At 38.8% G+C, this 24,309-nt stretch overlaps 7 protein-coding genes and 1 long non-coding RNA gene across 19 annotated transcripts; 5 read left to right on the plus strand and 3 right to left on the minus strand.

The window, feature by feature from the left end:
* Window positions 1-18: 18 nt before the first annotated feature.
* Window positions 19-2,319, plus strand: LOC124205016 (histone acetyltransferase Tip60-like). Its single transcript, XM_046602291.1, has 10 exons — window positions 19-141; window positions 204-261; window positions 336-404; window positions 469-777; window positions 845-919; window positions 992-1,188; window positions 1,251-1,334; window positions 1,397-1,721; window positions 1,786-1,948; window positions 2,016-2,319. Exons 1-10 carry the CDS (start codon window positions 70-72, stop codon window positions 2,230-2,232), a joined length of 1,569 nt encoding a protein of 522 aa, XP_046458247.1. The 5' UTR covers window positions 19-69; the 3' UTR covers window positions 2,233-2,319.
* On the minus strand, window positions 381-4,248 carry LOC124205024 (serine/threonine-protein phosphatase 2A regulatory subunit B'' subunit gamma-like). 2 transcript variants are annotated; one of them, XR_006879188.1, is made up of 10 exons: window positions 4,001-4,248; window positions 3,841-3,945; window positions 3,668-3,777; window positions 3,439-3,607; window positions 3,181-3,369; window positions 2,982-3,118; window positions 2,704-2,917; window positions 2,512-2,639; window positions 863-2,445; window positions 381-770 (listed from the first exon to the last, which is right to left on the minus strand). XR_006879188.1 is itself a non-coding variant. In XM_046602304.1 (9 exons), exons 1-9 carry the CDS (start codon window positions 4,133-4,135, stop codon window positions 2,328-2,330), a joined length of 1,305 nt encoding a protein of 434 aa, XP_046458260.1. In that variant the 5' UTR covers window positions 4,136-4,248; the 3' UTR covers window positions 381-2,327. The 2 variants fall into 2 exon arrangements, 1 of the variants encoding a protein (XP_046458260.1); XM_046602304.1 differs by having other exon boundaries at window positions 381-2,445.
* A 51-nt stretch (window positions 4,249-4,299) lies between these two features.
* Window positions 4,300-6,298, plus strand: LOC124205084 (transcription initiation factor IIA subunit 1-like). 9 transcript variants are annotated; one of them, XM_046602435.1, is made up of 7 exons: window positions 4,300-4,447; window positions 4,592-4,781; window positions 4,846-4,923; window positions 4,995-5,195; window positions 5,268-5,389; window positions 5,469-5,738; window positions 5,809-6,298. In XM_046602435.1, the coding sequence occupies exons 1-7, from the start codon at window positions 4,424-4,426 to the stop codon at window positions 5,914-5,916; spliced, it is 993 nt and encodes a 330-aa protein (XP_046458391.1). In that variant the 5' UTR covers window positions 4,300-4,423; the 3' UTR covers window positions 5,917-6,298. The 9 variants fall into 9 exon arrangements, with proteins under 9 accessions (XP_046458391.1, XP_046458420.1, XP_046458403.1 ...); XM_046602464.1 differs by having other exon boundaries at window positions 5,001-5,195; XM_046602447.1 differs by having other exon boundaries at window positions 4,849-4,923.
* Window positions 6,299-6,890: 592 nt separating this feature from the next.
* On the minus strand, window positions 6,891-12,524 carry LOC124205222. Of its 3 annotated transcripts, XR_006879254.1 has the most exons (8): window positions 12,287-12,524; window positions 11,434-11,618; window positions 11,219-11,356; window positions 9,897-10,052; window positions 9,618-9,742; window positions 9,402-9,551; window positions 7,235-7,322; window positions 6,891-7,133 (listed from the first exon to the last, which is right to left on the minus strand). It is a non-coding gene; the product is annotated as an uncharacterized LOC124205222 (long non-coding RNA). The 3 variants fall into 3 exon arrangements; XR_006879252.1 differs by having other exon boundaries at window positions 9,618-10,052; XR_006879251.1 differs by lacking the exon at window positions 9,897-10,052 and having other exon boundaries at window positions 9,614-9,742; window positions 12,287-12,522.
* A 959-nt stretch (window positions 12,525-13,483) lies between these two features.
* LOC124205132 (transforming growth factor-beta-induced protein ig-h3-like) lies at window positions 13,484-15,010 on the plus strand. The gene is made up of 6 exons (XM_046602497.1): window positions 13,484-13,644; window positions 13,705-13,807; window positions 13,874-14,124; window positions 14,218-14,416; window positions 14,480-14,686; window positions 14,768-15,010. Exons 1-6 carry the CDS (start codon window positions 13,552-13,554, stop codon window positions 14,896-14,898), a joined length of 984 nt encoding a protein of 327 aa, XP_046458453.1. The 5' UTR covers window positions 13,484-13,551; the 3' UTR covers window positions 14,899-15,010.
* A 357-nt stretch (window positions 15,011-15,367) lies between these two features.
* Window positions 15,368-16,997, plus strand: LOC124205125 (transforming growth factor-beta-induced protein ig-h3-like). The gene is made up of 6 exons (XM_046602486.1): window positions 15,368-15,498; window positions 15,566-15,674; window positions 15,737-15,987; window positions 16,094-16,289; window positions 16,475-16,681; window positions 16,760-16,997. Exons 1-6 carry the CDS (start codon window positions 15,412-15,414, stop codon window positions 16,891-16,893), a joined length of 984 nt encoding a protein of 327 aa, XP_046458442.1. The 5' UTR covers window positions 15,368-15,411; the 3' UTR covers window positions 16,894-16,997.
* A 1,508-nt stretch (window positions 16,998-18,505) lies between these two features.
* LOC124205143 (transforming growth factor-beta-induced protein ig-h3-like) lies at window positions 18,506-20,158 on the plus strand. The gene is made up of 6 exons (XM_046602509.1): window positions 18,506-18,649; window positions 18,718-18,826; window positions 18,892-19,142; window positions 19,233-19,428; window positions 19,644-19,850; window positions 19,929-20,158. The coding sequence occupies exons 1-6, from the start codon at window positions 18,563-18,565 to the stop codon at window positions 20,057-20,059; spliced, it is 981 nt and encodes a 326-aa protein (XP_046458465.1). The 5' UTR covers window positions 18,506-18,562; the 3' UTR covers window positions 20,060-20,158.
* A 342-nt stretch (window positions 20,159-20,500) lies between these two features.
* LOC124205151 (transforming growth factor-beta-induced protein ig-h3-like) lies at window positions 20,501-22,063 on the minus strand. Its single transcript, XM_046602517.1, has 6 exons — window positions 21,917-22,063; window positions 21,708-21,825; window positions 21,352-21,605; window positions 21,093-21,291; window positions 20,800-21,003; window positions 20,501-20,731 (listed from the first exon to the last, which is right to left on the minus strand). Exons 1-6 carry the CDS (start codon window positions 22,013-22,015, stop codon window positions 20,628-20,630), a joined length of 978 nt encoding a protein of 325 aa, XP_046458473.1. The 5' UTR covers window positions 22,016-22,063; the 3' UTR covers window positions 20,501-20,627.
* Between the last annotated feature and the right edge of the window lie 2,246 nt (window positions 22,064-24,309).

The following is a 24,309-nucleotide window of genomic DNA, read 5'->3' on the forward strand; positions in this document are numbered from 1 at the left end:
ATTTCCAACCGGCAAAAGCGGCAATGTCGCTCATGGCCGCGCACTGTTGTTTTGAAAGCTTTTTCTCTAATGAAGACCGAACAGTCATTGTCAAAAATGAAAGAAGAGATTGTAGATAAAGATCTGTTTTCAGATTCAACTGTATGAATTTTTACATTATTTCATTAGAAACCATGTTTAATTTTGTTTATTCTATTATCTAGGCATCTGTTGTTGAAGGCTGTCGGTTGCCTGTACGGATGAGAAACACCGAAGACTGGCGTAACATTTGTTGCTTTGTTATCATTTTATAGATTTGAAAGTTTAATTGTGGTTTTTCTTTTGTTATCATTTAGCTCTAGCCGAAGTACTCAGTGTCAAAGATATCTGCAACATCAGGATGTTTTATGTCCATTACATCGACTGTAAGTTTTGTATATGCTATGTTTAACGATACATCATCTTACAAAATTTTTAATTCAACTCTAGTCAACAAACGACTTGATGATTGGGTCTCAGAAGATTTCTTAGATACGAGAAAAATTCAGTTTCCTAGAAAAGATGGAACTCAAGTAGGCACAGGCATGAGTACTCCTAAAAAAGTTGGAGGAACAACTGGTTCTTCCCGTCCTTCTTCCCCACTAGCTGCATCCAGTGCATCAGACCTTACTGTCAATGGGTCTGCTCTACTGGCTGCAGCAATACAAAAGAGAAATGGAAGAAAACGTAAAATTGGAGAAAAAGAAGAGCCCAGTCCAGGATCCATTATTCCAATCCCACCTGCCAAGAAACTTATAAGTAAAGTTATTTTATTTCATTAATTCTTTACATTTTTCATAAATTCTTTTAAATTTTATTTTTATAGAAATTGAAAAAGAATTACCAGCAATCCCCACTCTGCCACCCACCGTAGTTAGCGATAGTTGTGCTGTTCCTACAAGTAATTAGTCATTTTTTCTACAATCTATTTATTATATATAAATGATTATTAAAACTAAAATTTTCTGCATAGGTGATTCAGTTTGTGAGGTAGGAGATGCTAACTCTCCGGCCCCACCGTCCACCCCTGCACCGACTACACCAGGGCCACGTCAGTCGGGCAGTCTTGTTACACATCACGATGACGTTGTAACACGAATGAAAAATATTCAAATGATTGAACTCGGCAGACACAGAATAAAACCTTGGTATTTCGCACCCTACCCTCAGGTATGTCATCATCTAACGAACGTAAAGATCCGAAATGTTTACTATTCTTTTTCAAAAATTAGGAAATGGTTCACCAAGCTTGTATTTACATATGCGAGTTTTGTCTCAAGTACCGGAAAAGTGAAAAATGTCTAGAACGTCATCTGGTAATTTAAAATTTTACGATATATTTTTAATTGGATGATCAACCCTTAAACTTTTTCTACAGATGAAGTGCAATCTTAGACATCCGCCAGGCAATGAAGTTTACCGCAAACAGACAATTTCTTTTTTTGAAATCGACGGCCGTAAAAATAAAGCATACGCTCAGAACCTATGCCTGCTAGCGAAACTGTTCCTTGATCACAAGACACTGTATTACGACACTGATCCGTTCCTCTTTTACGTCATGACTGAAGTGGATGCACGAGGTTTTCATATCGTCGGCTACTTTAGCAAAGAGAAAGAAAGCTCGGAGGACTACAATGTCGCCTGCATCTTAACATTACCACCCTATCAACGGAAAGGATATGGAAAACTTCTTATTGAATTCAGTGCGTACAGAATCGTAAACCCAAGGGGAAATATTTTTTTAAAACCATTTTTGTTTACGTAAAGGTTACGAGCTGTCCAAGTTCGAAGGCAAAACGGGCTCGCCAGAAAAACCTCTGTCCGATTTAGGGTTGCTGTCTTATCGCAGTTACTGGGCTTTTACAATCTGTGATATTCTGATGAATATGAAACCATCCAGTGAAGGTGAACGTCCTCAAATTACCATCAAGTAAGTGATGTAAATTACTTCATTCTAGAGCTCACGTTGACAAACGAATTCGTTTTAATTTAAATAGCGAAATTTGCGAAATGACGAGCATTAAAAAAGAGGACGTGGTGTCCACCTTACAGCATTTGAACCTCATCAATTACTACAAGGGGCAGTACGTACTCATTCTGAACGAAGAAGCGATGAAAAATTGCATAAAAAACAAAGAGAAATGGAAATTACACATCGATCCCAAATGCTTGCACTGGACACCGAAAGACTGGTCCAAAAGAGGGAAATGGTGATGAGATCGCACCTACAATCCATTCCGCGATCTTGCTACTTCTTTGCTTTTTTTTAAAAAATACACTCACAATTTCTATGTACAAGAATTCCAAATTCAAATGTCCTGTTTCTCTTGGTTATTCTTGTCTGTTACGACAACAGCTTCACGGTTCTCGTATGTCCAAAATCCATCCAAATCAATCAAGATATTGATCACAGTTTCACCGTATCCACTGAGCCAGAAAACGTTCAATGACAATCTTATTCTAAAAAAATTCTAAATGAACTTTGTGTGTTACCAGTTAATCAAATCATGTAAAGTGATTTTTGACGGATCGGCAGGACGCACCATATCGAAAATCTCATCATTGACGTCGTCAAAAGCAACGACTTCTTGTTTGTGCTGCTGCATCAACTCTTGAACCCCCTGCAAAGCATTTTTTTTTTTTTCAAGATAAGAAAGTCAAAAGGTCAAATGAGGAAATTAATACTTTGAAGTAAAAATGGAGGTCAAAAGTGTTGAGATGGTTTCGATGATTGACGTCCAACAAACGGAAAAAATACTGAAGTGCTTGTGGTTCCTTTTTATTGTCCATGGCCAATACGAAATCCAAGTACGTTTTATAATCCATTTCTTTCTCATAGGTCATGCACTCCTCGAATACTCGTTGAATGAAAACTCGCGTCAACGTGCCAGTTCCGAATCTGAAAATTAAATTTAAAAAAAATCTTAAATGTACGTACTGCAAATTGAAATATGGTAAATTACCGTCTGAGCTCTTCCTGACAAAGCATGCCGTTTCTGTTGGTATCTAAATTTAAGTATTGACCGTAGACTCTCAGAGCGGAGGGCGCAGAAAACCAGTTTGAATCCTGTGCATCTTTGGGCAGCTCTTCATCCCGTAGCTGATGAATTATAATATTTTTAGCGAGAAGAATGACAAAAGAATCAGGAATATACTAAATACCTCTAAAAGTTCGTCCAGAAAACCAGAAGCGAGAATATCCTGTATCCTGACTTTGCCTAGCTTTAATGGATCTAGGAAAAAGAGGAACTTGCGTACGGCGGTACAGACGTAAAACGAATGGAATGACTTTTCAAGCCCTTCTAACTGTGGCAATGTTGGGATAAGTTCAGTTATGTAGTTCTCTAAATCCTGGGAAAAACAAAAATAGATAAGTAAATTACATATTGCAAAAACAAAAAACATATTGCTGATGTTCACCATTTCAGTAAGCAGACCTTGTCCTGTGGCATCATATAATGAAAGACCAATTCTAGTTTGCTGTAACCAAACTTTCCTCATGATGTAATTGAACACTGCCATGGTTGATATTCTGCCATGAATATCATTCTGCAATAGCCTTGCAAATACATCTGGTGTAAAGAATGCTCTGTATAGGGGAATTCAAAAAATAACTTGGTGTTCCCAATCAAATATTTACATGTCTTACTTATATTTTGGACCAGCTATGTTGCCTACTTTGAGAAAATCAATATAATTGATCATCTGCTCAGAACCAGCAGGAGGGCTGTGATTTTTGTCAAGTAAAGTCCAGAGATTCTAAAGACAGGATGAAAATCTTATTTACCAGTAGCACAAACACTGGCAATGACATTAACAAACCTGCAGTTCATTGTTATCGAGGAGTTCTTTGCTCTTCTTCTGAAGGAATGCTGTTCTAGCTTCTTCTCTCAGTTTAAGGCTAATCATGTTTTCATGATTAGGAAGCTGTGTAACAAAAACATAAGAAATTTATAGGGAATCAATTGGAAGTTATGCTTACTTTGGTATAGAACTTTGGAACTGGCATGCTTTCTTCCGAGCATTGCTTGCTATATTTGAGACCTTCGGAATACAACTTTTGGAAGGTATCTTCATCTTCGGCGTTTAAAACCAAAATCTCGGATTTTTCATCCATCTCGTTGATGAAAATCAACGAATACTGAGACTTAGGCCGCTAATAAAAACGTTTCTTGTTCATTCGATTCAAACGTGTCGAAACGATAACAAACGGCTTTACTTTTAGCAGAAAGAATGTTTTTTTCGACCGCTAGATGCTATGCTTAGCCAAAATCACGCTTCGTGGCGCTGCCATCGGGGGCATTTCGATATATATTGCCGCGTCAGTCTTAGTTTTCATGTCGGCTTCCTGTTGAACGAAGCCCTCCCGGAATTGAAATCAAATAAAATTCAATTTCGTTAAAGAATGGCCGCCAATCAGGCACTCGTGGTATTTATTTACCTTTTACTTTATGATAATATTTCATGGGGAATAGTACCTGGAAACTGTTGTTGCATTGACGATTCCACTCCACGAGCTCGATCTCACTCCTCGTTGGTCTAATTAAGGACTTTTATATTTCTTTTTTTGTAGTCGAAACTGTATCGTGGCGTTATTGAAGATGTTATCAACGGGGTTCGAGAGGCGTTTCTTGACGAAGGAATCGATGAGGCTGTACTTCTCGAATTGAAGCAGAATTGGGAAAACAAATTGCAGTCCAGCAAAGCAATCGACCCTGTGACCGATCCTGCTGAAACTTCTCTCCAAAGCAAACTGCAACAAAGTATCCAATATCGATTATGAGACTTTATCATGTATGAAAAAAGGGTCTTCTTTGCCGTCAAAAGCAGGTCAGCAGGCTAGCTCTACAGCTCCTGCGAACAATTCTACACCTCAACAGGCAGCCACTACGGCAAAGCAACCAGGTAGTTGGGTATACTGTTACATTGAGTGCATTATTATTAATTGTTTTGTTTGTTTGTTTTTATTTTCTCTAAAGCAGCAGCAGCAGCCCAAACCCCAGTGACTACCCCTAATGCAGCTACAGGTGCAGCAACAACAGCAGCAGCTGCAGCCCCTGCTACGACAACAGTAAGGACGGTGCCAGTCCAAATCACTGTTCCTCCTCAGGCTGGAGTAGCAGGTCATACAGCAGCCAAGAGCATCACTGTTCACGTTCCAGCTCATGCTCTTCAAGGTTATTTCCCAATTGAATCTCGTTCGTACTAGCTCCAATCTAATTTCTTTACTATTTGTAATAATGTCACAGGTGGCGCAGCGGGAGCGCAGCTGCAAACGATCCTGAGTTCACCGGCTGTGACGGCGGCTCTCTCTCTTCCAGTTGAAATGGCCACGACTGTCTTGCAGCAGCACATTAATAACGCGTTGCAGGTACCATTGGTTGAAATTGAATCCACTCGAAAGTGTATATAATAATGTGTGTACAATGCATTATTACTTTTCTTTGTAGTCGACAGCTGCACGGAGCCAATCGCGAACTGACAATGGAGGAGTCACACAGTTGGATGGACCCGGAGACTCTTCGGACGACGACGACGATGTTGAAGATGATGACGATGACGACGTGGAAGAAGAGGACGATCATGACGACGAGGAGATTGACGCAGACAACGAAGAGAACGCAGACGAGGAGCCACTCAACTCTGAAGACGATGTGACTGATGATGATCCCTCAGTGTTATTTGAAACTGATAACGTCGTCGTGTGCCAGTACGACAAGGCAAGGATTTGAATTTTAGCATTCGAATTGGAATTGAAATGTTTTAAATGACTTTTTTTTCTATTTGTAGATTACGAGAAGTCGAAACAGGTGGAAGTTTCATCTCAAGGACGGCATCATGAACATTAACGGTCGCGATTACGTCTTTCAAAAGGCCAACGGTGATGCAGAGTGGTGAAAATATTCAAGGTTGAAATTGCGCTACTAGGGGAAAATCAAGATAATGTTTCATTTAATACAATCCGGAGGAATTTCGCTTTCAATTTAAGGATTTTTCGTGTGCCTGTGCGTGTGCATGTGCGGAATTTCTTTTTTCATGTCGGGTGTTGGATGAGCGGTGGAGAGGAAAAAATACCTGGGGACAAAGAAACAAAAGCCATTCGTGTTTGTCCTCCCTCGCTTCTTTTGTTTCGTTTCTCTTTTTTTGTTAACACACAAAACTTTCCGAATTCTTTTTTTGTCTCATCTTTTCCCTGTTCGCTGCAGAAGCTGTTGTCGCCCCCTTTTGATTCAGGAATATTTAGAAGAAGAAGAAAAATATATGTTCAAATTACCAAGAATTGCAATTAGTTTTCGAGAAGATTCTAATAACGTGACCCAAAACTAGTCCAAGACCCAGGGGACAATGTTACTAATTACGGTACCGAAAAATTCTTGTAATCGTATACAGTTGGTGGTGGACATTTTCAATGTTAGTCGGAAGAAATCTAGATTAGGTTGTATACATGGGAAGTCATTCAGGCGAGCGTACGGGGACTTGAAAGCAAATAACCAAGTGGTCAAAAGCTTACATCCGTTTGCAGTCATCACCGGGGAATTGCTCATCCAACTATTGGATTCGGTACACGTTAATGGAGTTTCTACACGATAGCAGCGCGGTAGGAGTTGTTGGCGTCCGCCAAAAAGTTTCCTAGAGCCGTTAAAAGGCAACCAGCACAAAACTAAACGAACTTTGCTGTTGCCAGGACCTTAGGATTCGACCTGCTGGACTCATTATCAAAACTAAAAAAAAAACGAGGGGAAAAGTTTCAACAAGGACGGACTGGGGCGTTCTTCCATCTGCTTATCATGAAAATAAATTCAAAAATTTCTTTTTGAAATGGTTGATGTCACAGGGGAGGACATGTTTCATGTGAATGATATGACATGAACTAGTGAAATGTTTACAGTATATTCAGGATGGCTTTTAATCGCGTGTCACAACATCCGTTCCTAATGAGCGCTCCCAGTCGTTGGGGGGCTGCTGCTGCTGCCTGTAGCTAGCCGGATGGATGGTTCCATGTTTTTCAAGTGGTGACGACAAAAGACGGCCAACCAGTCACGCACATGCTTAAAACACATGCCGAAATGTAACTTTGTTCACGTATACCCCAGCAATTGGAAGGACCCTGTAAACTATAAAAATCATGGAAATAATTTGGTTAAAATAATGACTATTATTTAATGTGATGATGGAAGAACCTAAGTCATTAATTAGAACAAGTAGACCTACTCACCAGTTTTACAAAAAACCATTTCACGTCGCTATGGTGATCGTCCGTGCGTGTATAATTAGACAATTAATTGCCTTTGATTCCATGAAATCTAAATCAGGTCATATAGTTCCGATTTGACACGAAAAGTTGAGTCAATTATATCGCACGAAAAAATGGTTTTAAAAACATACAATCAGTCAAGTTACAGTGGCAACTTTGGTCGAAAGTTCGCATCTCTTAAATGTGAAACTTTAAAAGTGAAAAGTCCAATTAATCTTATAATTAAATGATTCCACCATGTCACACTTAGAATTCACCCTTTATTCGTCGAGCCATTGTTTAAGTGCATGTTAAAAACAACAGCAGTATCCTATAAGCACATGAGAAAACAACACAACTTTTTTGAAGGGCGTAATAGCTTTTAGTCATTTTCGGGAGAACGAATCTAAATATTTTCACTGGATGGAAAAAGTTTTTGGGAATTAAACAGCTTGACGTTGTTGAGTTATTCGCTTATGCGATGACAGCGGATCCCTCGAGTGTTATCCCAAGACTATATAAATAACCTCCATCGTTATTACGATGCCTATCATCTTAGGGCTTCAATTAAGATCCTCCGTATAATGGGATTAAAACGAGTTTTGTATTTCGAATTCATTGGATGATGACCTTTTTAAAAATAGGGTGGGATCCTTTAGCTAATAGATTGCAGCACGCAGGACGAAAGGGTTGGAGGAGATCGGATCTTACGGGATCGGTTTGAGTCACTTTCATTCCACTGGGAAACTGCTGCGTCATTTCTAGCGGCTCGTGGCTGCACTATGCAACGTGAATATTTCAACGACCGCATTCTCTAGTAGTGGTGCTGCGATATATTTCGAAAAATAAAAAACCCCAAAAAACCACTCGACAGTTCGCCTGATCCTCGCTGACCCATATCCTATACAACCCATAAACCGTCTGGCCTCGATACATGATATGAAAATATGCAAAACAGGATCAATATTGAAGTATCATACCAGACGGTACATCACAGACGAATACCATTTTATTGATTCGAATAAATGCCGAGGGCTGTACTCAAAATGCATATTGATGGGCACATTAATCTCATCCATCATCTCTCGCCTATCTATTCATTTTTCGCTCGTTCCCTAATTGGCCGTTGGTTGATATTCCACCGTGTGCCTGACTCATCGTGTTTGGCGATTGCTGACGAAATGTCAATACGGAAAATAATTGTTGATTCGTGATCAGTCACGTAGTGACACCATCTGGGAGTATTATTTGATTGGTTTCGTACGTGTCTAGTCCGCCCACTTACGCCTTTAAGCGAACCCCACTACGGTGGGTGTGAATGTCTCCTAACGATTGTTTGATAAAAGGATTGCGGGGTTCAAGAGCATTCCACACTTCATTATCATTACGTCTACAGAGGAAATCTTGTCAATGTCTAATTGAAGTAGTCAAGGTTCGAATCTTTACATGCAGAAAGGAAGTGATTGTCAATCATTAGATCTATATTTATCTTAATTAATTCAAATTAATAAATTTCAAATGAATAAAATCCGCAGTTAAATTAAGGGAAAAGCAACAGAAATTTCTGTTAGATTGAAGTACTTGGAAGTAAACATTCGCCGGGAAAAATAAGGTCTCAAGGTCTTTTCAAGGTTTCGACGTATTTGTTTTCCCGACACCTGGCATGCAGGGGATCGATCCTGGTTACTTTTCAAAATAGCATGGGAATTCTTCCATTCCTGGCTGTAGTATAGAATGTTGCCTGCTATTAACGAGTGCTGCTCTCATCATTCACCGAATTTCTTAATCGAATAATAGCGCACTCACAGTTTCGGATTGACGGAGAGTTATTACGAGGCGAGCGCAGCACGGCTTGTTGCGCAAAAATAAGCTTTTAGGAAATGAATTTTTCATCGTCTACTATATATATACAGTATACGCACAGACTGCAATATAATAATGGGCAACTTTGTCATTGCCCACATTAGTCGAAGGACGAGCCGGAAAAACGTGTTCAGCCTTCGCGTGCAGGCTGCCAAGACACCGTCGTAAAGTTTCCTTAGTATTAAATTGGCTTCACAAAATGTTCCAAATAAATGACGTCGTTTTTAAACGTAGATACGACTTTCTGCTATATAGTTATAACGAAACGTATATCAACTTTACTCACTCGATATTCCAGAGATCCAGACGAGAATGAAAATATTTGGTCGGTGCAACGTGTAACGTGATAAGCCTCTTTCGTAATCAGTTGAAAAAGAGGTTGCATTACGATCGGAGAAATCCTCATTAGCTGGGAGCCGGTGTAGGGTGAAATATCCTGTGAAAAATGATTGGTAAATATTGATTTTTTAAAAATGAAGCACCTTTTAACTCTTTCACCTACGTCAGCAGAGTCCGGACAAAAGTTGCAGCTGCTTGGATCACATTAAGTGCCAGACCATTATTTTGTTCAAATCTCAAGGAGATGATGATGTTCTTGGTTGCTGCAGTTCTGTCTGGTTTATTGCCCTATATATAATAAACAATGGGACTGATGTTAAGTTATTTATAGCGGCTACACACAGAGTTATCGTCAATTCAAAAAGTTGTTGATAAAGTTTGGGGCAATTAAAGTCGGATATCCTGGGTGAGATCTCGTATAATTAGGATTAAAAGCCTATACCCTAGACCAAAGTATAGAAGGCCATAAATACTGAATGATGAATAATAATGTGAGCGAATTCATAGGTGGGATGAAAGTTGTGTTTTTGGTTCTCCTGTGCAGCCGATCCTGCGCCTGGTGGAATCGCACTAATTTCACGGCTGACGTAATCATTTTCTAGAGAAATACAACGTGAATAAAATAGAACTGCTTTTAAAGTATATTACCATTAACGACTACATGCATAGCCAAATGTCCCGCTGCTGCGTTACAAGGAACTGTAAAATTGGCTGTGAAAGGCCGAATAAATATTCAGGCAAAAGTTATATAAAATGGGTCCGAAAAAATAAACTGGGCTATACGAAACCACTTAGCTAGCTTTCTCTTTCCTTTGACAAAAGTCTTTTTGATCAAAGGTTTATATCAACTTTGAATAAACTTTTTTTGGCTATACGCACAAAGACCTTTTGACTTTGTATTTTGTATCTCTGTAATTTCTCTCGTGCGATAGTCATTCAGTATGCACGAAACTTTAAACTCGTTTTCCCGAACGCAGCTGCAGGATCGATCGTGAAATTCCTGGAACGGCGCAAAAGTCTTTCAGTGGCGTCTATCGATCGGCTGTCGACGTCGCTCGCATTCGTACATCTATCATAATAGGCCGTGCGGGGTTATTATTCAGACAAGAGTCACAGTTCCTTCAGTTGGGTTGTCACAGGATTCCTAATCGAATTTTAACAGCTGCCGACGACTTTTGGACTGACGAAGTCTGACGTGTTTTGCAATTATTCGATCGGTCACGTTGTCAACCATAACGGGAAATGTTACATTGGCTCCGTTAGCCGATTTCCGCAAAACGTGTCACGCCTTTCACGTGTTTACATTTGAAGAAAACTAACAAACAGAACCCGAATGAAAAAATCGATATGAGCCAAAAGTTGGGAGGGATCGGTTGGGTTCATTCTCGAAATTGATTGACACTTCAGGGTCCACGCCAATAGCTTCGTTACATATGCAAATTTAGTCCCCCAATGAATGCTCACCAGGTCCTAAATGTGATTCAAATTCATTTAAAAGAAATTCTTTGAATAGCAAATCGACTATTGACGTCAGCCGCTTTTTTCTTTCAAATTTGCCATACACTGGCAACATTATCGCGGCAATTCCCCTGTGAAATATTCCCAACTTTAGATTTTAAAAAGCTTTTACCAAAATAGCGTAGCTGCCTGCGACATCGTGTTGTGACACAATGTCGATCCAGCACTTTCCTGTTTGAAATACCGACCAACTATATAGTACGTAATCGATTCGTATGCTCAAAAAGGTCAAATAGTCAAAGTTACCTAAAGTTACCGTGTGGTTTTCAGGCAGCAAATCTCACCGTGTGTGCGACGACTTGATCGATCACGCACACAGACGCGTCCGCAGGCCAATCTCATTGTTCAAAAGCGTGCAGCCTTTCGTACACAAAATCCAGACAGCTGTATAATTTAAAAAGTAAAAAAAAATGGAAAAACATTAGTCGTTTATCAAACAATGTGATGACGTAGTTGCTGACCTGATCCGAAGCGAATGAAGATCCTGTTTTCTTTGCTGATGAATATGGGAGAAAATTAAATCTGATATTCCACCCGGGATAGATATGAATGCTTCAACAAGTCGAGGAGTCATAGTATGGTTGGAAATTAATTCCGCCGGATGATGGATGGGTCGATAGAAATGCGCCAGTTGGTGCTGGCGACCCTGGTGAATCATAAGATATTAGTGTCGTCATTTTGTTGGTGGTCTGTGCGTCATTTTCAAAAGGGCGTCCTCCCCCCTTTGAATACAACCGGTCGGAATAGTCGTTGGCAATCATGATTAAACATTATGCAGTTTTCGAATCACTATTATTCCACGGAACACCTAATGACATACATGTCGTCTAATTACCATCTGTTGTACAAGTCAGTCAATTAACCACGATTGATAATCCAAACTCGTTTCGTTGCACGTGGTCATTTGTTGGCTGAAAAACGACTTTCTAAAACCGGCACGTCCATACAACGATAAAGCACAAAAACGAATTTGGTAAAAATACAAGTGAATCATTCAGTAGTCAGCAAACTGACTGGACTGCGAAATTCTAAAAGTTTCAGCACGTTGTGAAATGACTGAAAGTTTTCCCCCTGTGTGCTATAAGGAAAGACTTTTGGGTGTAAATCAGGAAATGCTGAGCATCTTTTTAGAAGGTCGTCAAGTTTTTGTTTGATAACAAGTTTTTCATTCCCGAAACGTACTCAGATAGTCACGTATAACGTTCACTCATTAATATATTTATCTACACAGACGGTTGCTTACAATCTGTGTGGCGATTAACAATAATCCCAATAACAAATAATTAATATAAGACATTATTTGTATATTCTTACCTATTCAGTAGCGAACGAAACTTATTCTCATTTCACCACGATGATTTCACGAGTTCTGACATTAGCAGAATACACTAAGAGAAAATTCCAAGCGGCGTTAATCTAAACTAACACGACGGTGTGTGTGTTAAACTGTTAATCAGTCACTTTTAACTAAAAGTTGGAAAGCAAAACAAATTGTCAAGAGAATAAATTGCAGAGCTTTACGTAAGTTTCTTTCAACTATTGAAGACGAGTTCGTCGAATATTGGAGGAGCTGATCTAATTCTTTTTAATGTTTTGAAGTGTGTAGAAGCCAAGTGGAAACTGCAACTATAACATTAACAACCATTAGTGCTGAGGTGTTTTATATTTGCAAAACAAAGTTTATTGTTCTTGGTTGAATCCAACTGCGAATTGCAGAACAGTATAAGATGAGTCACGGTTGGATCTATGGCCGATTACAATCTTTGGTGGCAAAGAATTTGAAAGTCCTTTTATTTTTAGGCCTTCTTACTGGCATACAACGAAATCAATAACGCCATAATTATTAGACGATAAAAGATTCGTTGATGCGTGCTCACTTCTTATTGACGTTGACAATGATGGAAAGTGTTTTCATGCTCCGGGTCTATTGCAAACGCGTTCATTAGAGACGTGAGTTTGGTTCTAAAATCCCGAAATTTCAGTTTTGTCATTTCACCCAGGCCTGAAAATTGCTGGATGATAACGACCGTTATTTTTACAGGTGAACAGTTTTGCGGAGATTAGGACTTTGGCGTTATACATTGTAGGTGCGCGTGATAATTCCGTTAAAATTCCAAATGAAATTTGTAATAAGCTCGAAATGAGTTGCAGCAATCTAATTTCCGGTGAGGAGCGTTGCGGAAACTAGTCTATGTACACGCGGTTGAACAATAGCAATGTTCTAGAAATGAAGACTTGGCGAAACAAAAATAAGACCACCTCCTGGAAGAGCCGGAAGAAATGCAATAGAGTGGGAATTATTTTAGCAGGAATTTACTGATAAACACTGCAGACTAGTAGACACACCTTACGACATTTTCTTTTATATACAATTTCACAATAAAGGCAGTTTGAAACTAAAATTAACTGCGATGCAATATCATTAATGGACTAATTTCATGTTTGGAAACGAACCCCCCAAAAAAACACATTCAGGGTTGGAATTCATTTAAAAATTCCCAAAACTACTATAAATAGATCAGATATTTCAACCATTGATTCATTCAGTTGGACTCAACCATCCGAAACATTGACGAACGATGAACGGCTTTTTACTTGCTACTTTTCTGCTCCTGGCTGTTGGCTCCACTTTAGGATCCAATTCCAATCAATACTCGTCCGCCTCCTACACGGTAAAATAAATTATAACAAAAATTCAAAATCAATTTTCAACCCGTTTTAAAAATATTCAGGGTTGCCGTGACACTATTCCATCCGTTTTGAAGAAAAATGGACTGACGAAGTTGGCGGCTCTGGTGACAGAAGCCGGCCTTGTAGACACACTTTCCGGCCCAGGTAAATTTATTACCATAATAATCCGCTCCCACATTATTCATTAAAAAATAATCATTTTATAAACAGGGCCCTTCACTTTATTCGCACCGACTGACGAGGCTTTCGCTTCTATCGATCCCAACACTCTGAAAATCATTTTGGAAGATGTCAACTTGTTGAAGGATATTCTTACCTATCACGTTGTTGCCTTTGAGATCCCACCCTCATTCCTGTCTGCCACCCAGCAGGTGTACCAACTCCCCACCGTCCAAGGATCGGCTCCCGTTCGGATCAACGTCTATCGGGAAAATGGAGCCATCACCTTTGATCCCGTCAAGGTAAAATGTTGCGATCCATTTCATCTCATCAAAATGATCAAAAAGAGAGTAGTTTTGGAATTTAATTTGTGTGTGACTTTCTGACATTATCAGACTGTGACCGTCAACGGAGCGCTCGTATTGAGAAAATTGAAAGCGTGCAACGGGTACGTCTACGTGATCGATAAAGTTCTCAATCCCAAAGATTTGATGCCGGAAAATGACCAGGTGGCAATTTTTCAACGATATGGTTTGACAACGATCAAAAAGATTTTTGACGTCCTGGGTGCTGTACCATCGGTCAACATTTTTTGTGAGTATTAATTCAGAATTAAATTGATTACCGCTAAATTTGGGAATTTTTTATTTTAAAAAGACCGCCCGGAAACGATTTTTGCTCCTACCGATGCCGCGTTCACCGCCCTGCCACCGGGACTGCTCGACTCGTTGTTGGCTGACAAGAAGAAATTGTACAAATTTATTAACAATCAAATCGTTTCCGGGTATCATTACAGCCGAGGACTCGAGACTGGTCCCATCCTCGCCGCTTTTGGAGTAGTCGTCGACGTCCAAGTATCTCCCGGTAAGTTGAAAATGTTACCGAATGTTACGTGATTTTATTATTTCAACAACGTTAAATTTTTTTTGTTTTCAAATCTTTTAGGGAAAATCACGTACGGTGGTGCCAATGTCGTTATTCCCGACATAACGAATGTTCAAGGTGTGATTCACGTCGTTGATGCGGTACTTCTAACCGATGAGGACTATCCTGCCGATAAGAAATACTCTTATTAAAATCTATTTGATTAAAATCCCCGATTATTCGCCTGCATTAAGTTCACCTTTACGGCTCTATATACTCTGACTGGTTAATTGAATTTCAAATACAAAAAATTTATTTAGCTGACTCATTTCTATTTTAATCGGAATAGAATCCGAATAAAAAAGCCATTAGCTAATACATATGCAACAGCAGCGAATAGAATTTAGAGATAATGTTTCCAGTCCAGCAACAGTTGAATAGAAAGTAAAAACCGTATACTAGAGGGGTTTGCGCAAACATTGACTATAAGCCACGCATTGTATAACATTTACATTTCACTCTAAATAAATTAGGCAATATTGACAGTTAGCAGCTAGCTAAATTTAGGCGCTATGCAATCACTATAACAGGCTAAAATGGGACGTTTGGAAATATTTAAATCAACCGTGCTGGTGGTGTTATTTTTAAATTGAAAAACGACTATAAAAAGCAAAGAAATTCAACATGAACTCATTCAGTTGGTCCCAACCATCCGAACGTCGAAGATGAATACCTTTCTACTTGTTGTTGCTGTTGTAGTTCTGGCTGCTGGTTCCACTTTGGGATCCACTCAATACTCTTCGTCCTACACGGTAAAAAAATATTCGAAAATTTCAATCAATCATCTTCTAAGAAATATCGCTACATTAATTTCTAAAGGGGAACACTTGTCGTGACAATATTCCAGCCATTTTGAAGAAAAATGGACTGACACAGTTGCTGGATCTGGTGACCAAAGCTGGCCTTGCAGACACACTTTCCGACCCAGGTATTTATAATAACTGGTTAAATAATTCACAACCACATTATTCTTTAAAAATGTCATAATAGGGCCATTCACCGTATTTGCTCCGACTGACGAGGCATTCGCTTCCCTCGACCCGAAAACTCTGAAAATCATTTCGGAAGATGTGAATTTGTTGAAGGATATTCTTGCCTATCACGTTGTTGACTTCGAGATCTCACCCACTTTCCTGTCGACAATTGAGCAGGTGTACCAACTCCCCACCCTCCAAGGATCAGCTCCAGTTCGGATCAACGTCTACCGTGAAAAGGGAGCCATCAACTTTGATCCCGTTAAGGTAAAAAGTTGCAACCCATTTCATCTAATCAAAATGATAAAAAAAAGAGTAGTATTAGTACCACACCCAGGGAATTTAATTTAATGGAACTTTCTGACATCACCAGACTGTGACCGTCAACGGAGCGCTCGTATTAAAATCATTGACGGCCTGCAACGGGTTCGTCTACGTGATCGATAAAGTTCTCAATCCCAAAGATTTGATGCCGGAAAACGACGAGCTGGAAATTTTCAGACGCTACGGTTTGACAACGATGAAAAGGATTTTTGACGCTGCTGGTTTCACACCAGTCAACATCTTTTGTGAGTGTTCAACATTTTACTTTTTCGATCATATTATAATAATTCGTTATTCAAAGAAATAATAATGAAATAATTTTAAAAGAATTAAATTAAAATTAAATAAAAATGAATTAATAATAATAAAATATCAAACTTTAACTTTTACTTTCAAATTCAAAATTATAATCATTTTTCATTTTGAAAAGACCGTCCTGAAACGATTTTTGCTCCGACCGATGCCGCGTTCGCCGCTTTGCCACCGGGACTACTCGACGAATTATTGGCCGACAAGAAGAGGCTGTACACATTTGTCAAAACTCTCATCCTTTCCGGAAGTCAATACAGCCGAGGACTGGAGTGTGGGCCCGTTCTCACCACTTCTGGATTCACTGTCGAAGTGAAAGTAACTCCCGGTGAGTTGGAAATTTATTTTCCTACTTCTTGTTATATAATAAATGAACACTAAATTATTTTCAATATTTTGTTCCAAGGTGGGTTCACGTTCGGTGGTGCCAATGTCATTATTCCCGACATAACAAATGTCCAAGGTGTGATACACATTACTGATGCCGTTGTTTTGCCAGACACGGAATATCCTGCTGTCAACAAGAAATATTCTTATTAAATTATTTGATCAAAATCCCAAATTATTCGACTGTTTTAATCACCTTTACGGCTCTACTCTGACTGTTTGACTGTTTTTGAAATAAAATAAAATTTTCAGCTGAATCATTTCTATTTTAATTCGAATAAAAAAGGCATCAGCCGATTACCCTATACATATGCAAGACATGTCAGCAGCGAATAAATTTAATAGTTCTTATTAAAAGTGCTCTGCAATTTTTAGAGCCAAATTTTTCAGTCCAGTGGAACGGAAAGGAGTTTGCTTCAACATTGACTATAAGGCACGCATTCTACGTTTGACATTTACATTTCACTTTAAATATTACCGCAATAAAGACTGTTGGGGGGAAATCTAGGCGTAATACAATCAGTTTTACACAGGCTAATGGCATGTTTGGAAATAATTTAAAAAATCAATTGTGCCGGTAGTCATTTTAAAATTGAGAAAAGAACTATAAAATGCAAAGAAATTCAAAATGAACTTATTCAGTTGGTCTCAAACATCAGAATGTCAAAGATGAACAATACCTTCCTACTTGTCGTTGCTGTTGTACTTCTGGCAGCTGCAAATGTTTGAACATCAGGGCCATTCACCGCATTTGCTTCGACTGACGAGGCTTTTGATTCCATCGATCCCAACACTCTTAAAATCATTTCGGAAAATCCTAACTTGTTGAACGATATTCTTACCTATCACACTGTTGCCTTTGAGATCCCACCCTCATTCCTGTCTGCCACCCAGCAGGTGTACCAACTCCCCACCGTCCAAGGATCGGCTCCCGTTCGAATCAACGTCTATCGGGAAAATGGAGCCATCACCTTTGATCCCGGCTAGGTAAAAATATGAAATAAATTCAACATTTTTCCATCTCTTCAAAATGATCAAAAAGAGAGTACCATACACAAGGAATTTAATTTAATGGAACTTTCTGACATCATCAGACTGTGACCGTCAACGGAACGCTCGTATTGAGTAAATTGAAAGCGTGCAACGGGTACGTCTACGTGATCGATAAAGTTCTCAATCCCTAAGATTTGATGCCGGAAAACGACCAGGTGGCAATTTTCGATCGATACGGTTTGACAACTTTCAAAAAGTTTTTTGACGTCCTCGGTGCTGTACCATCGGTCAAAATCTTTTGTGAGTGTTAATTCAGAATCAAATCGATTACCGCTAAAAATTTTGAAGTTTTTTTCAAAAAGACTATTTCAATTTCTATTTTAATCCGAATAAAATCCGAATAAAAAAGGCATTAACCGATTACCGTATACATATGCGAGGCTTGGCTGCAGCGAATAAATGTAATTTAGTCCTTATTGAAAGTGCTCTTCTGCAATTGTCAGCGCCAATGTTTCCAGTCCAGCAATAACTGTTGAATCGAAAGTATACTACTGTATATATACTAGAGGGGCTTGCGTAAACATCGACTATAAGCCACGCATTGTATGACATTAAAATTTTCACTCTAAATATTAGGCAATAATGACAGTTAGCAGCTAGCTAAATTTAGGCGCTATGCAATCACTATAACAGGCTAAAATGGGACATTTGGAAATATTTTAAATCAACCGCACTGGTGGTGTTATTTTTAAATCGAGACACGACTATAAAAAGCAAAGAAATTCAACACGAATTCATTCAGTTGGTTCTAACCATCCGAACGTCGAAGATGAATACCTTTCTACTTGCTGTTGCTGTTGTAGTTCTGGCTGCTGGTTCCACTTCGGGATCCACTCAATACTCTTCGTCCTACACGGTAAACAAAAAATTCAAAAATTTTAATCAATCATCTTCTAAGAAATATCGCTATATTAATTTCTAAAGGGGAACACTTGCCGTGACAATATTCCAGCCATTTTGAAGAAAAATGGATTGACACAGTTACTGGATCTGGTGACCAAAGCTGGCCTTGCAGACACACTTTCCGGCCCAGGTAAATTTATTACAAAAATAATTCACAACCACATTATTCGTTTAAAAATTAAAATGATATAATAGGACCATTCACGGTATTTGCTCCGACTGACGAGGCTTTCGCTTATATCGACCCGAAAACTCTGAAAATCATTTTGGAAGATGTCAACTTGTTGAAGGATATTCTTTCCTATCACGTTGTTGCCTTTGAGATCCCACCCAGTTTCCTGTCTGCCATCCAGCTGGTTTACTTACTCCCCACTGTCCAAGGATCGGCTCCCGTTCGGATCAACGTCTACCGTGAAAAGGGAGCCATTACGTTCGATCCCGTCAAGGTAAAATATGAAATTCAACATTTTTCCATCAAATCAAATCATCAAAATGATCAAAAACTGAATTTGTGTTATTTTTTTTGAAATCATCAGACTGTGACCGTCAACGGAGCGCTCGTATTGAGAAAATTGAAAGCGTGCAACGGGTACGTCTACGTGATCGATAAGGTTCTCAATCCTAAAGATTTGATGCCGGAAAATGACGAGCTGGAAATTTTCAGACAGTACGGTTTGACAACTGTCAAAAAGATTTTCGACATTGTCGGTTTTACACCAGTCAACATCTTTTGTAAGTGTTATTACATTTTTCTTTTTCATTCAATTACACAATTACAATTTATTATAATAATTCTTTATTTAAAAAATAATAATAAAATAATCAAAATAATCAAAAAAATAATATTACAAAATTTGAAATAAAATAAAAATGAAATAAAAATGAATTAATAAATTTTAACTTTTACATTCAAATTACAATTTAAAATAATTTTTTATTTAAAAAAGACCGCCCGGAAACGATTTTTGCTCCGACCGATGCCGCGTTCGCCGCCCTGCCTGCGGGAGTTCTCGACGAATTATTGGCCGACAAGAAGAGACTGTACACATTTATCAACACTCACATCCTTTCGGGAAATCAATACAGCCGAGGACTGGAGTGTGGGCCCGTTCTCGCCACTTCTGGATTCACTGTTGAAGTGAAAGTAACTCCCGGTGAGTTGGAAATTTATTTTCCTAGTTCGTCTTATATAATAAATGAATACTAAATTATTTTCAACATTTTGTTCGAAGGTGGTGTCACGTACGGTGGTGCCAATGTCGTTATTGCCGACATAACAAACGTGCAAGGTGTGATTCACATTATTGATGCCGTTATTCTGCCAGACCTGGAATATCCTGCCGACAAGAAATATTCTTATTAAAATTATTTGATGATCTATAAAATATCTCCGATTTGTTGCTGCTGGTATTTAATGACCGCGTTCAATTCCGAACTTGAAATAAAACATTTATTTAGCTGATTCGTTAGTTGCTTATTTAGGTTGTGAATAGTCTCATTATTACACATATCCACAGAGGATTATTCAAAACGGAATGAACTCGTCAAATTCAAATGCAAATAAAAAATAAAAAAAAAATCAATGGAACTTCCTCAACTCCTCAATTTGGATCTCTAAATTAATGTATTCATCCGATCGTCAAAATGAAACCCACACCAACAAGAATTCCATCGGCACGCATCGGCATAAACACGATTGATCGCAACAATAATACGAACGTATTTCTGATGAGAATAAGAAAGGACGACAAACGCGTAGTCGTAAAAGAAATGAATCATCTGAATAGGCCTACTTTATTTTTGTCTTTTTAAATATACATAGTTCATTCAGAGCGATATAGTGCTGAAGGTGTAAAATATTAAGAATAATAAACAATTCATATAATATCTTTTAATGAAGATATTTCCGGTCGGAAAACTCGGAGGAAATATTATTCCAAATCTGGCAAAACACAGGCGTCAATGACGTGAATGACACCTTGAACATTTGTTATGTCGGGAATAAGGATATTGGCACCACCGTACGTAATTTTCCCTGAAAGAATTTCAAAAAAATTAAATTTGACGTTGAAAAAGAAAATCACTTCACATTTTGCAACTCACCGTGAGATACTTGCACGTCGACGACTGCTCCAAAAGAGAGGATGGGACCAGTCTCGAGTCCTCGGCTGTAATGATACCCGGAGACGACGTGAGTGTTGATAAATGTCAACAGTTTCTTCTTATCAGCCAATAATTCGTCGAGGAATCCCGGTGGCAGGGCTGCGAATGCGGCGTCGGTAGGAGCAAACAACGTTTTCGGACCGACTTAATTTAATATAAAAACAAAATTAACTAAATTTAGCTTCCAGTGGTAGCCTATAATCGATTTAATTCTTAATTGATATATTACTCACAAAAGATGTTAACCGATTGTACAGCACCGAGGACGTCCAAAATCCTTTTGACCGTCGTCAAACCGTATCGATCGAAAATTTCCAGCTCGTCGTTTTCCGGCATCAAATCTGCGGGATTGAGAACCTTGTCGATCATGTAAATTAACCCGTTGCAAGCTTGCAATGATTTCAATGCCAGAGCTCCGTTGATGGTCACAGTCTGGTGAAAAACATTCAATTTTATTGGTGTAAGTCTTATATATTCGTCTAATATTTTAACCTTGACGGGATCGAATAAAGTGATGGCTCGTTCATTTTCCCGATAGACGTTGATCCGAACGGGAGCCGATCCTTGGAGGGTGGGGAGTTGGTACACCTGCTGGATGGCAGACAGAAAAGCGGATGTGATCTCCAAGGGAGCAACGTGATAGGTAAGAATATCCTTCAACAAGTTGACATCTTCCGCAGCATCAAAATTGTACAGGCTCATTGAAGCGAAAGCCTCGTCAGTCGGAGCGAATAAAGTAAACGGCCCTGATGTTTTAAAAACATTTTTAATGAATAATAGGTGGGTGTGGATTATTATTATTATTAGCTATGGCCTAATATAAATAATTAAATATACATATTTAATACCTGGTCCGGAAAGTGTTTCTACAAGGCCATCTTCTGATGTCAACAGCAGATCCGCCAATTTCGTCAGTCCATTTTCCCTCAATATTACTGCTGGAATAGTGTCACCGCAATCGTAATTCTAAATAATTTAGATGATAATGCAATATTTCCGGCGGGGTTATTGATGATAATTTGATTTGAATTTTGGAATTGAATAATTTCTTACATACCGTGAAGGACGAGGAGTGATGTCGATTGGACTCCAAAGTGTTGACAATAACAGCCAGCGATAATAGAAACGTATTAACAATAAGTAAAAAGGCCTTCATGGTTCAACGTTTCGATGAATGGTGGAGACAGACTGATGAGTCCCTGCTTGAAATAGCTATGTTTTTATACAAGTTTTTTTTCTCAATTTAAAAATAACCCGAAATATCCCCACCAACCGCGACTTAAATCTTTTTCCTAAAATGGCACTTGTGCGTATATTATTAGTGTGATTGCACACATCAGTTAAATTTAGCCACACCGCTTATACTGCCGTTATATTGCGAAATGTTGGGGTCAAATGTATGCAAATGTCTCGTTTTACCCCAGCGGCTATTTCCATCACCATATATCGACACCCGTGACAACGAGTTATTGGCTATATTTAGGTACGTTATATCTAACGAATAAGAGAATAGAAGTGGCTAATCAGTTATCACTTCATTCTTCAAAAGTCATCGGGATCAACAGCGTCAACTCGGGTTACCTGTAAAACAAAAGCGCATGAGATGAAAAACAAACAGGAAAATCAATTAATCGATACACATTCAGACTTGCTGCTGGATAGAACCTTTTATCTAAATTCTTTTTTTATAATATCATGACGTCAACAAGGTTTATATACTTGCGCGAGACGATAGGCCAATAAGGCAGACCATTTTGAATGATTCATTTGGGTCTCTTCACCTGGGACTTGATGTCGCTTCACTTTATTCTTCAGAGCGTGACGGCAAAATAAACTCGGGATATCCTACAGCATCACGTTTCATCCGAAATGTTATTCACGCATAAAATTATTTATTCATGCACATGTACTGTCGCCTGCATGTGTATAGCCTACAGGTATAGGGTTATAAACCACCAGTATTAAATATAAGAGCCAAGTTCCATGTACAGCACCTTTTGCCATTCCTCGGTCTATTAATCGTGAATGATGTTGTAAAAGACGCTCTTATTTCCAATGTCACTGTAGGCAGGAAACAAATCGGCCTAGACACATAAAATGAATTTCTGGTGTCATATCACAGAATAAGACGACAGGAAACATGCAAATTAGCCTGAAAAACCGACTGCGTTAATACGCGTTAATACAGGCGGTTTTATAGGAATATAATATGGCGACTTTCGCGAAGAACGCGTTAGAATTGCAATTATCGGGAAATTATTGAAATTATAAAGGTGAAATTAGTGCTGGATGATGGCATCAGGATATGCATGTTTTATTGGCTCGTTGGCTGGCTTATTTGATTTCCAGCAGCACTCTTTCATATTATCTCTTAGTATGTGTTTGTTTTCTTAGCTAAAAGGCCTATTTTAGTCGGATTTCCCACAGGAGGGAAACAGCATCAGGAACTTACTCAATATAAGATCATCACGCGCGTCCGACGCGATATAATACACCAAACTCGACCAAACTCGGTCAAAAACGTTTCCGGCTAAATTTTTAATATCATTTCTTAGTATGTCAAGAATATTTCTGTTTAAATAATATCGTAGATAACCTATACACGTGTGAAACCTTTGGCAAACCCATTTATTCGTTATTCTTTGATATGATACGAATAATTTGAAAAACCCGCCTTTTGCCCATCTATTATTAACGCTAGCCATTTCTAGTACGTTGGGTTGTTTGCTGCTAGTCCTAGGATATATATTGCCTGAGGGTGATCTCTCTCTATTATACATATAGAGAATACATAATCTATCGAGTCTAGTGCGCCTTTCTGCGCTGAGTGGATAGGGACGTCTAGAAATGTTAGATCCATCTACGTGTCGGGCAAACGCAATGGCGAATATATCGAATTGATGCTCCGGATGTTGCTGTGCATCTGCCGATGTGTGATGCTGCATCAGACTCAATTCACAAACTCACTCACCTCTATTGCCTGGGGGTATTTGTTGCTATACACCCCACGCTCTTTTTCTTTCTTCTCTCTACAATGAAAGAATGATGATATATAGTCGCTTGATTTTTCTGCTGCTGGTAATCTTTCATATAACTTCTTCCTTTTATATTTATAGAGCACATGCACGAGCCAAAGGGAGAAAAGAAAGTCTTCTTCTGTCTTGAATGAGATAAACCGCTGTACTATTCCACTCTGTATTATATACAGTTGATATATAGAAGAACGTATATAGTAGTATATAGATATCGATCGTAAGTGCTGGGTATGTTACTACTACTACGTCACGAGAGATACTCTATATAAAAGTCTAAGAAATAACATCTGAGAGAGAGAGAAAAGGAGAAAATGTTGTAGATACGTTTATAATGGGATCTAGCCGCTAGCGTTAGGAGCCGAAACCCAGGAGTGATCTTAATAGGTCTGGAACATCAGACCCTCTCTCTCTACCC

The sequence above is a fragment of the Daphnia pulex genome, chromosome 2, assembly GCF_021134715.1.
Source record: "Daphnia pulex isolate KAP4 chromosome 2, ASM2113471v1".
Lineage (NCBI taxonomy): Eukaryota > Metazoa > Arthropoda > Branchiopoda > Diplostraca > Daphniidae > Daphnia > Daphnia pulex.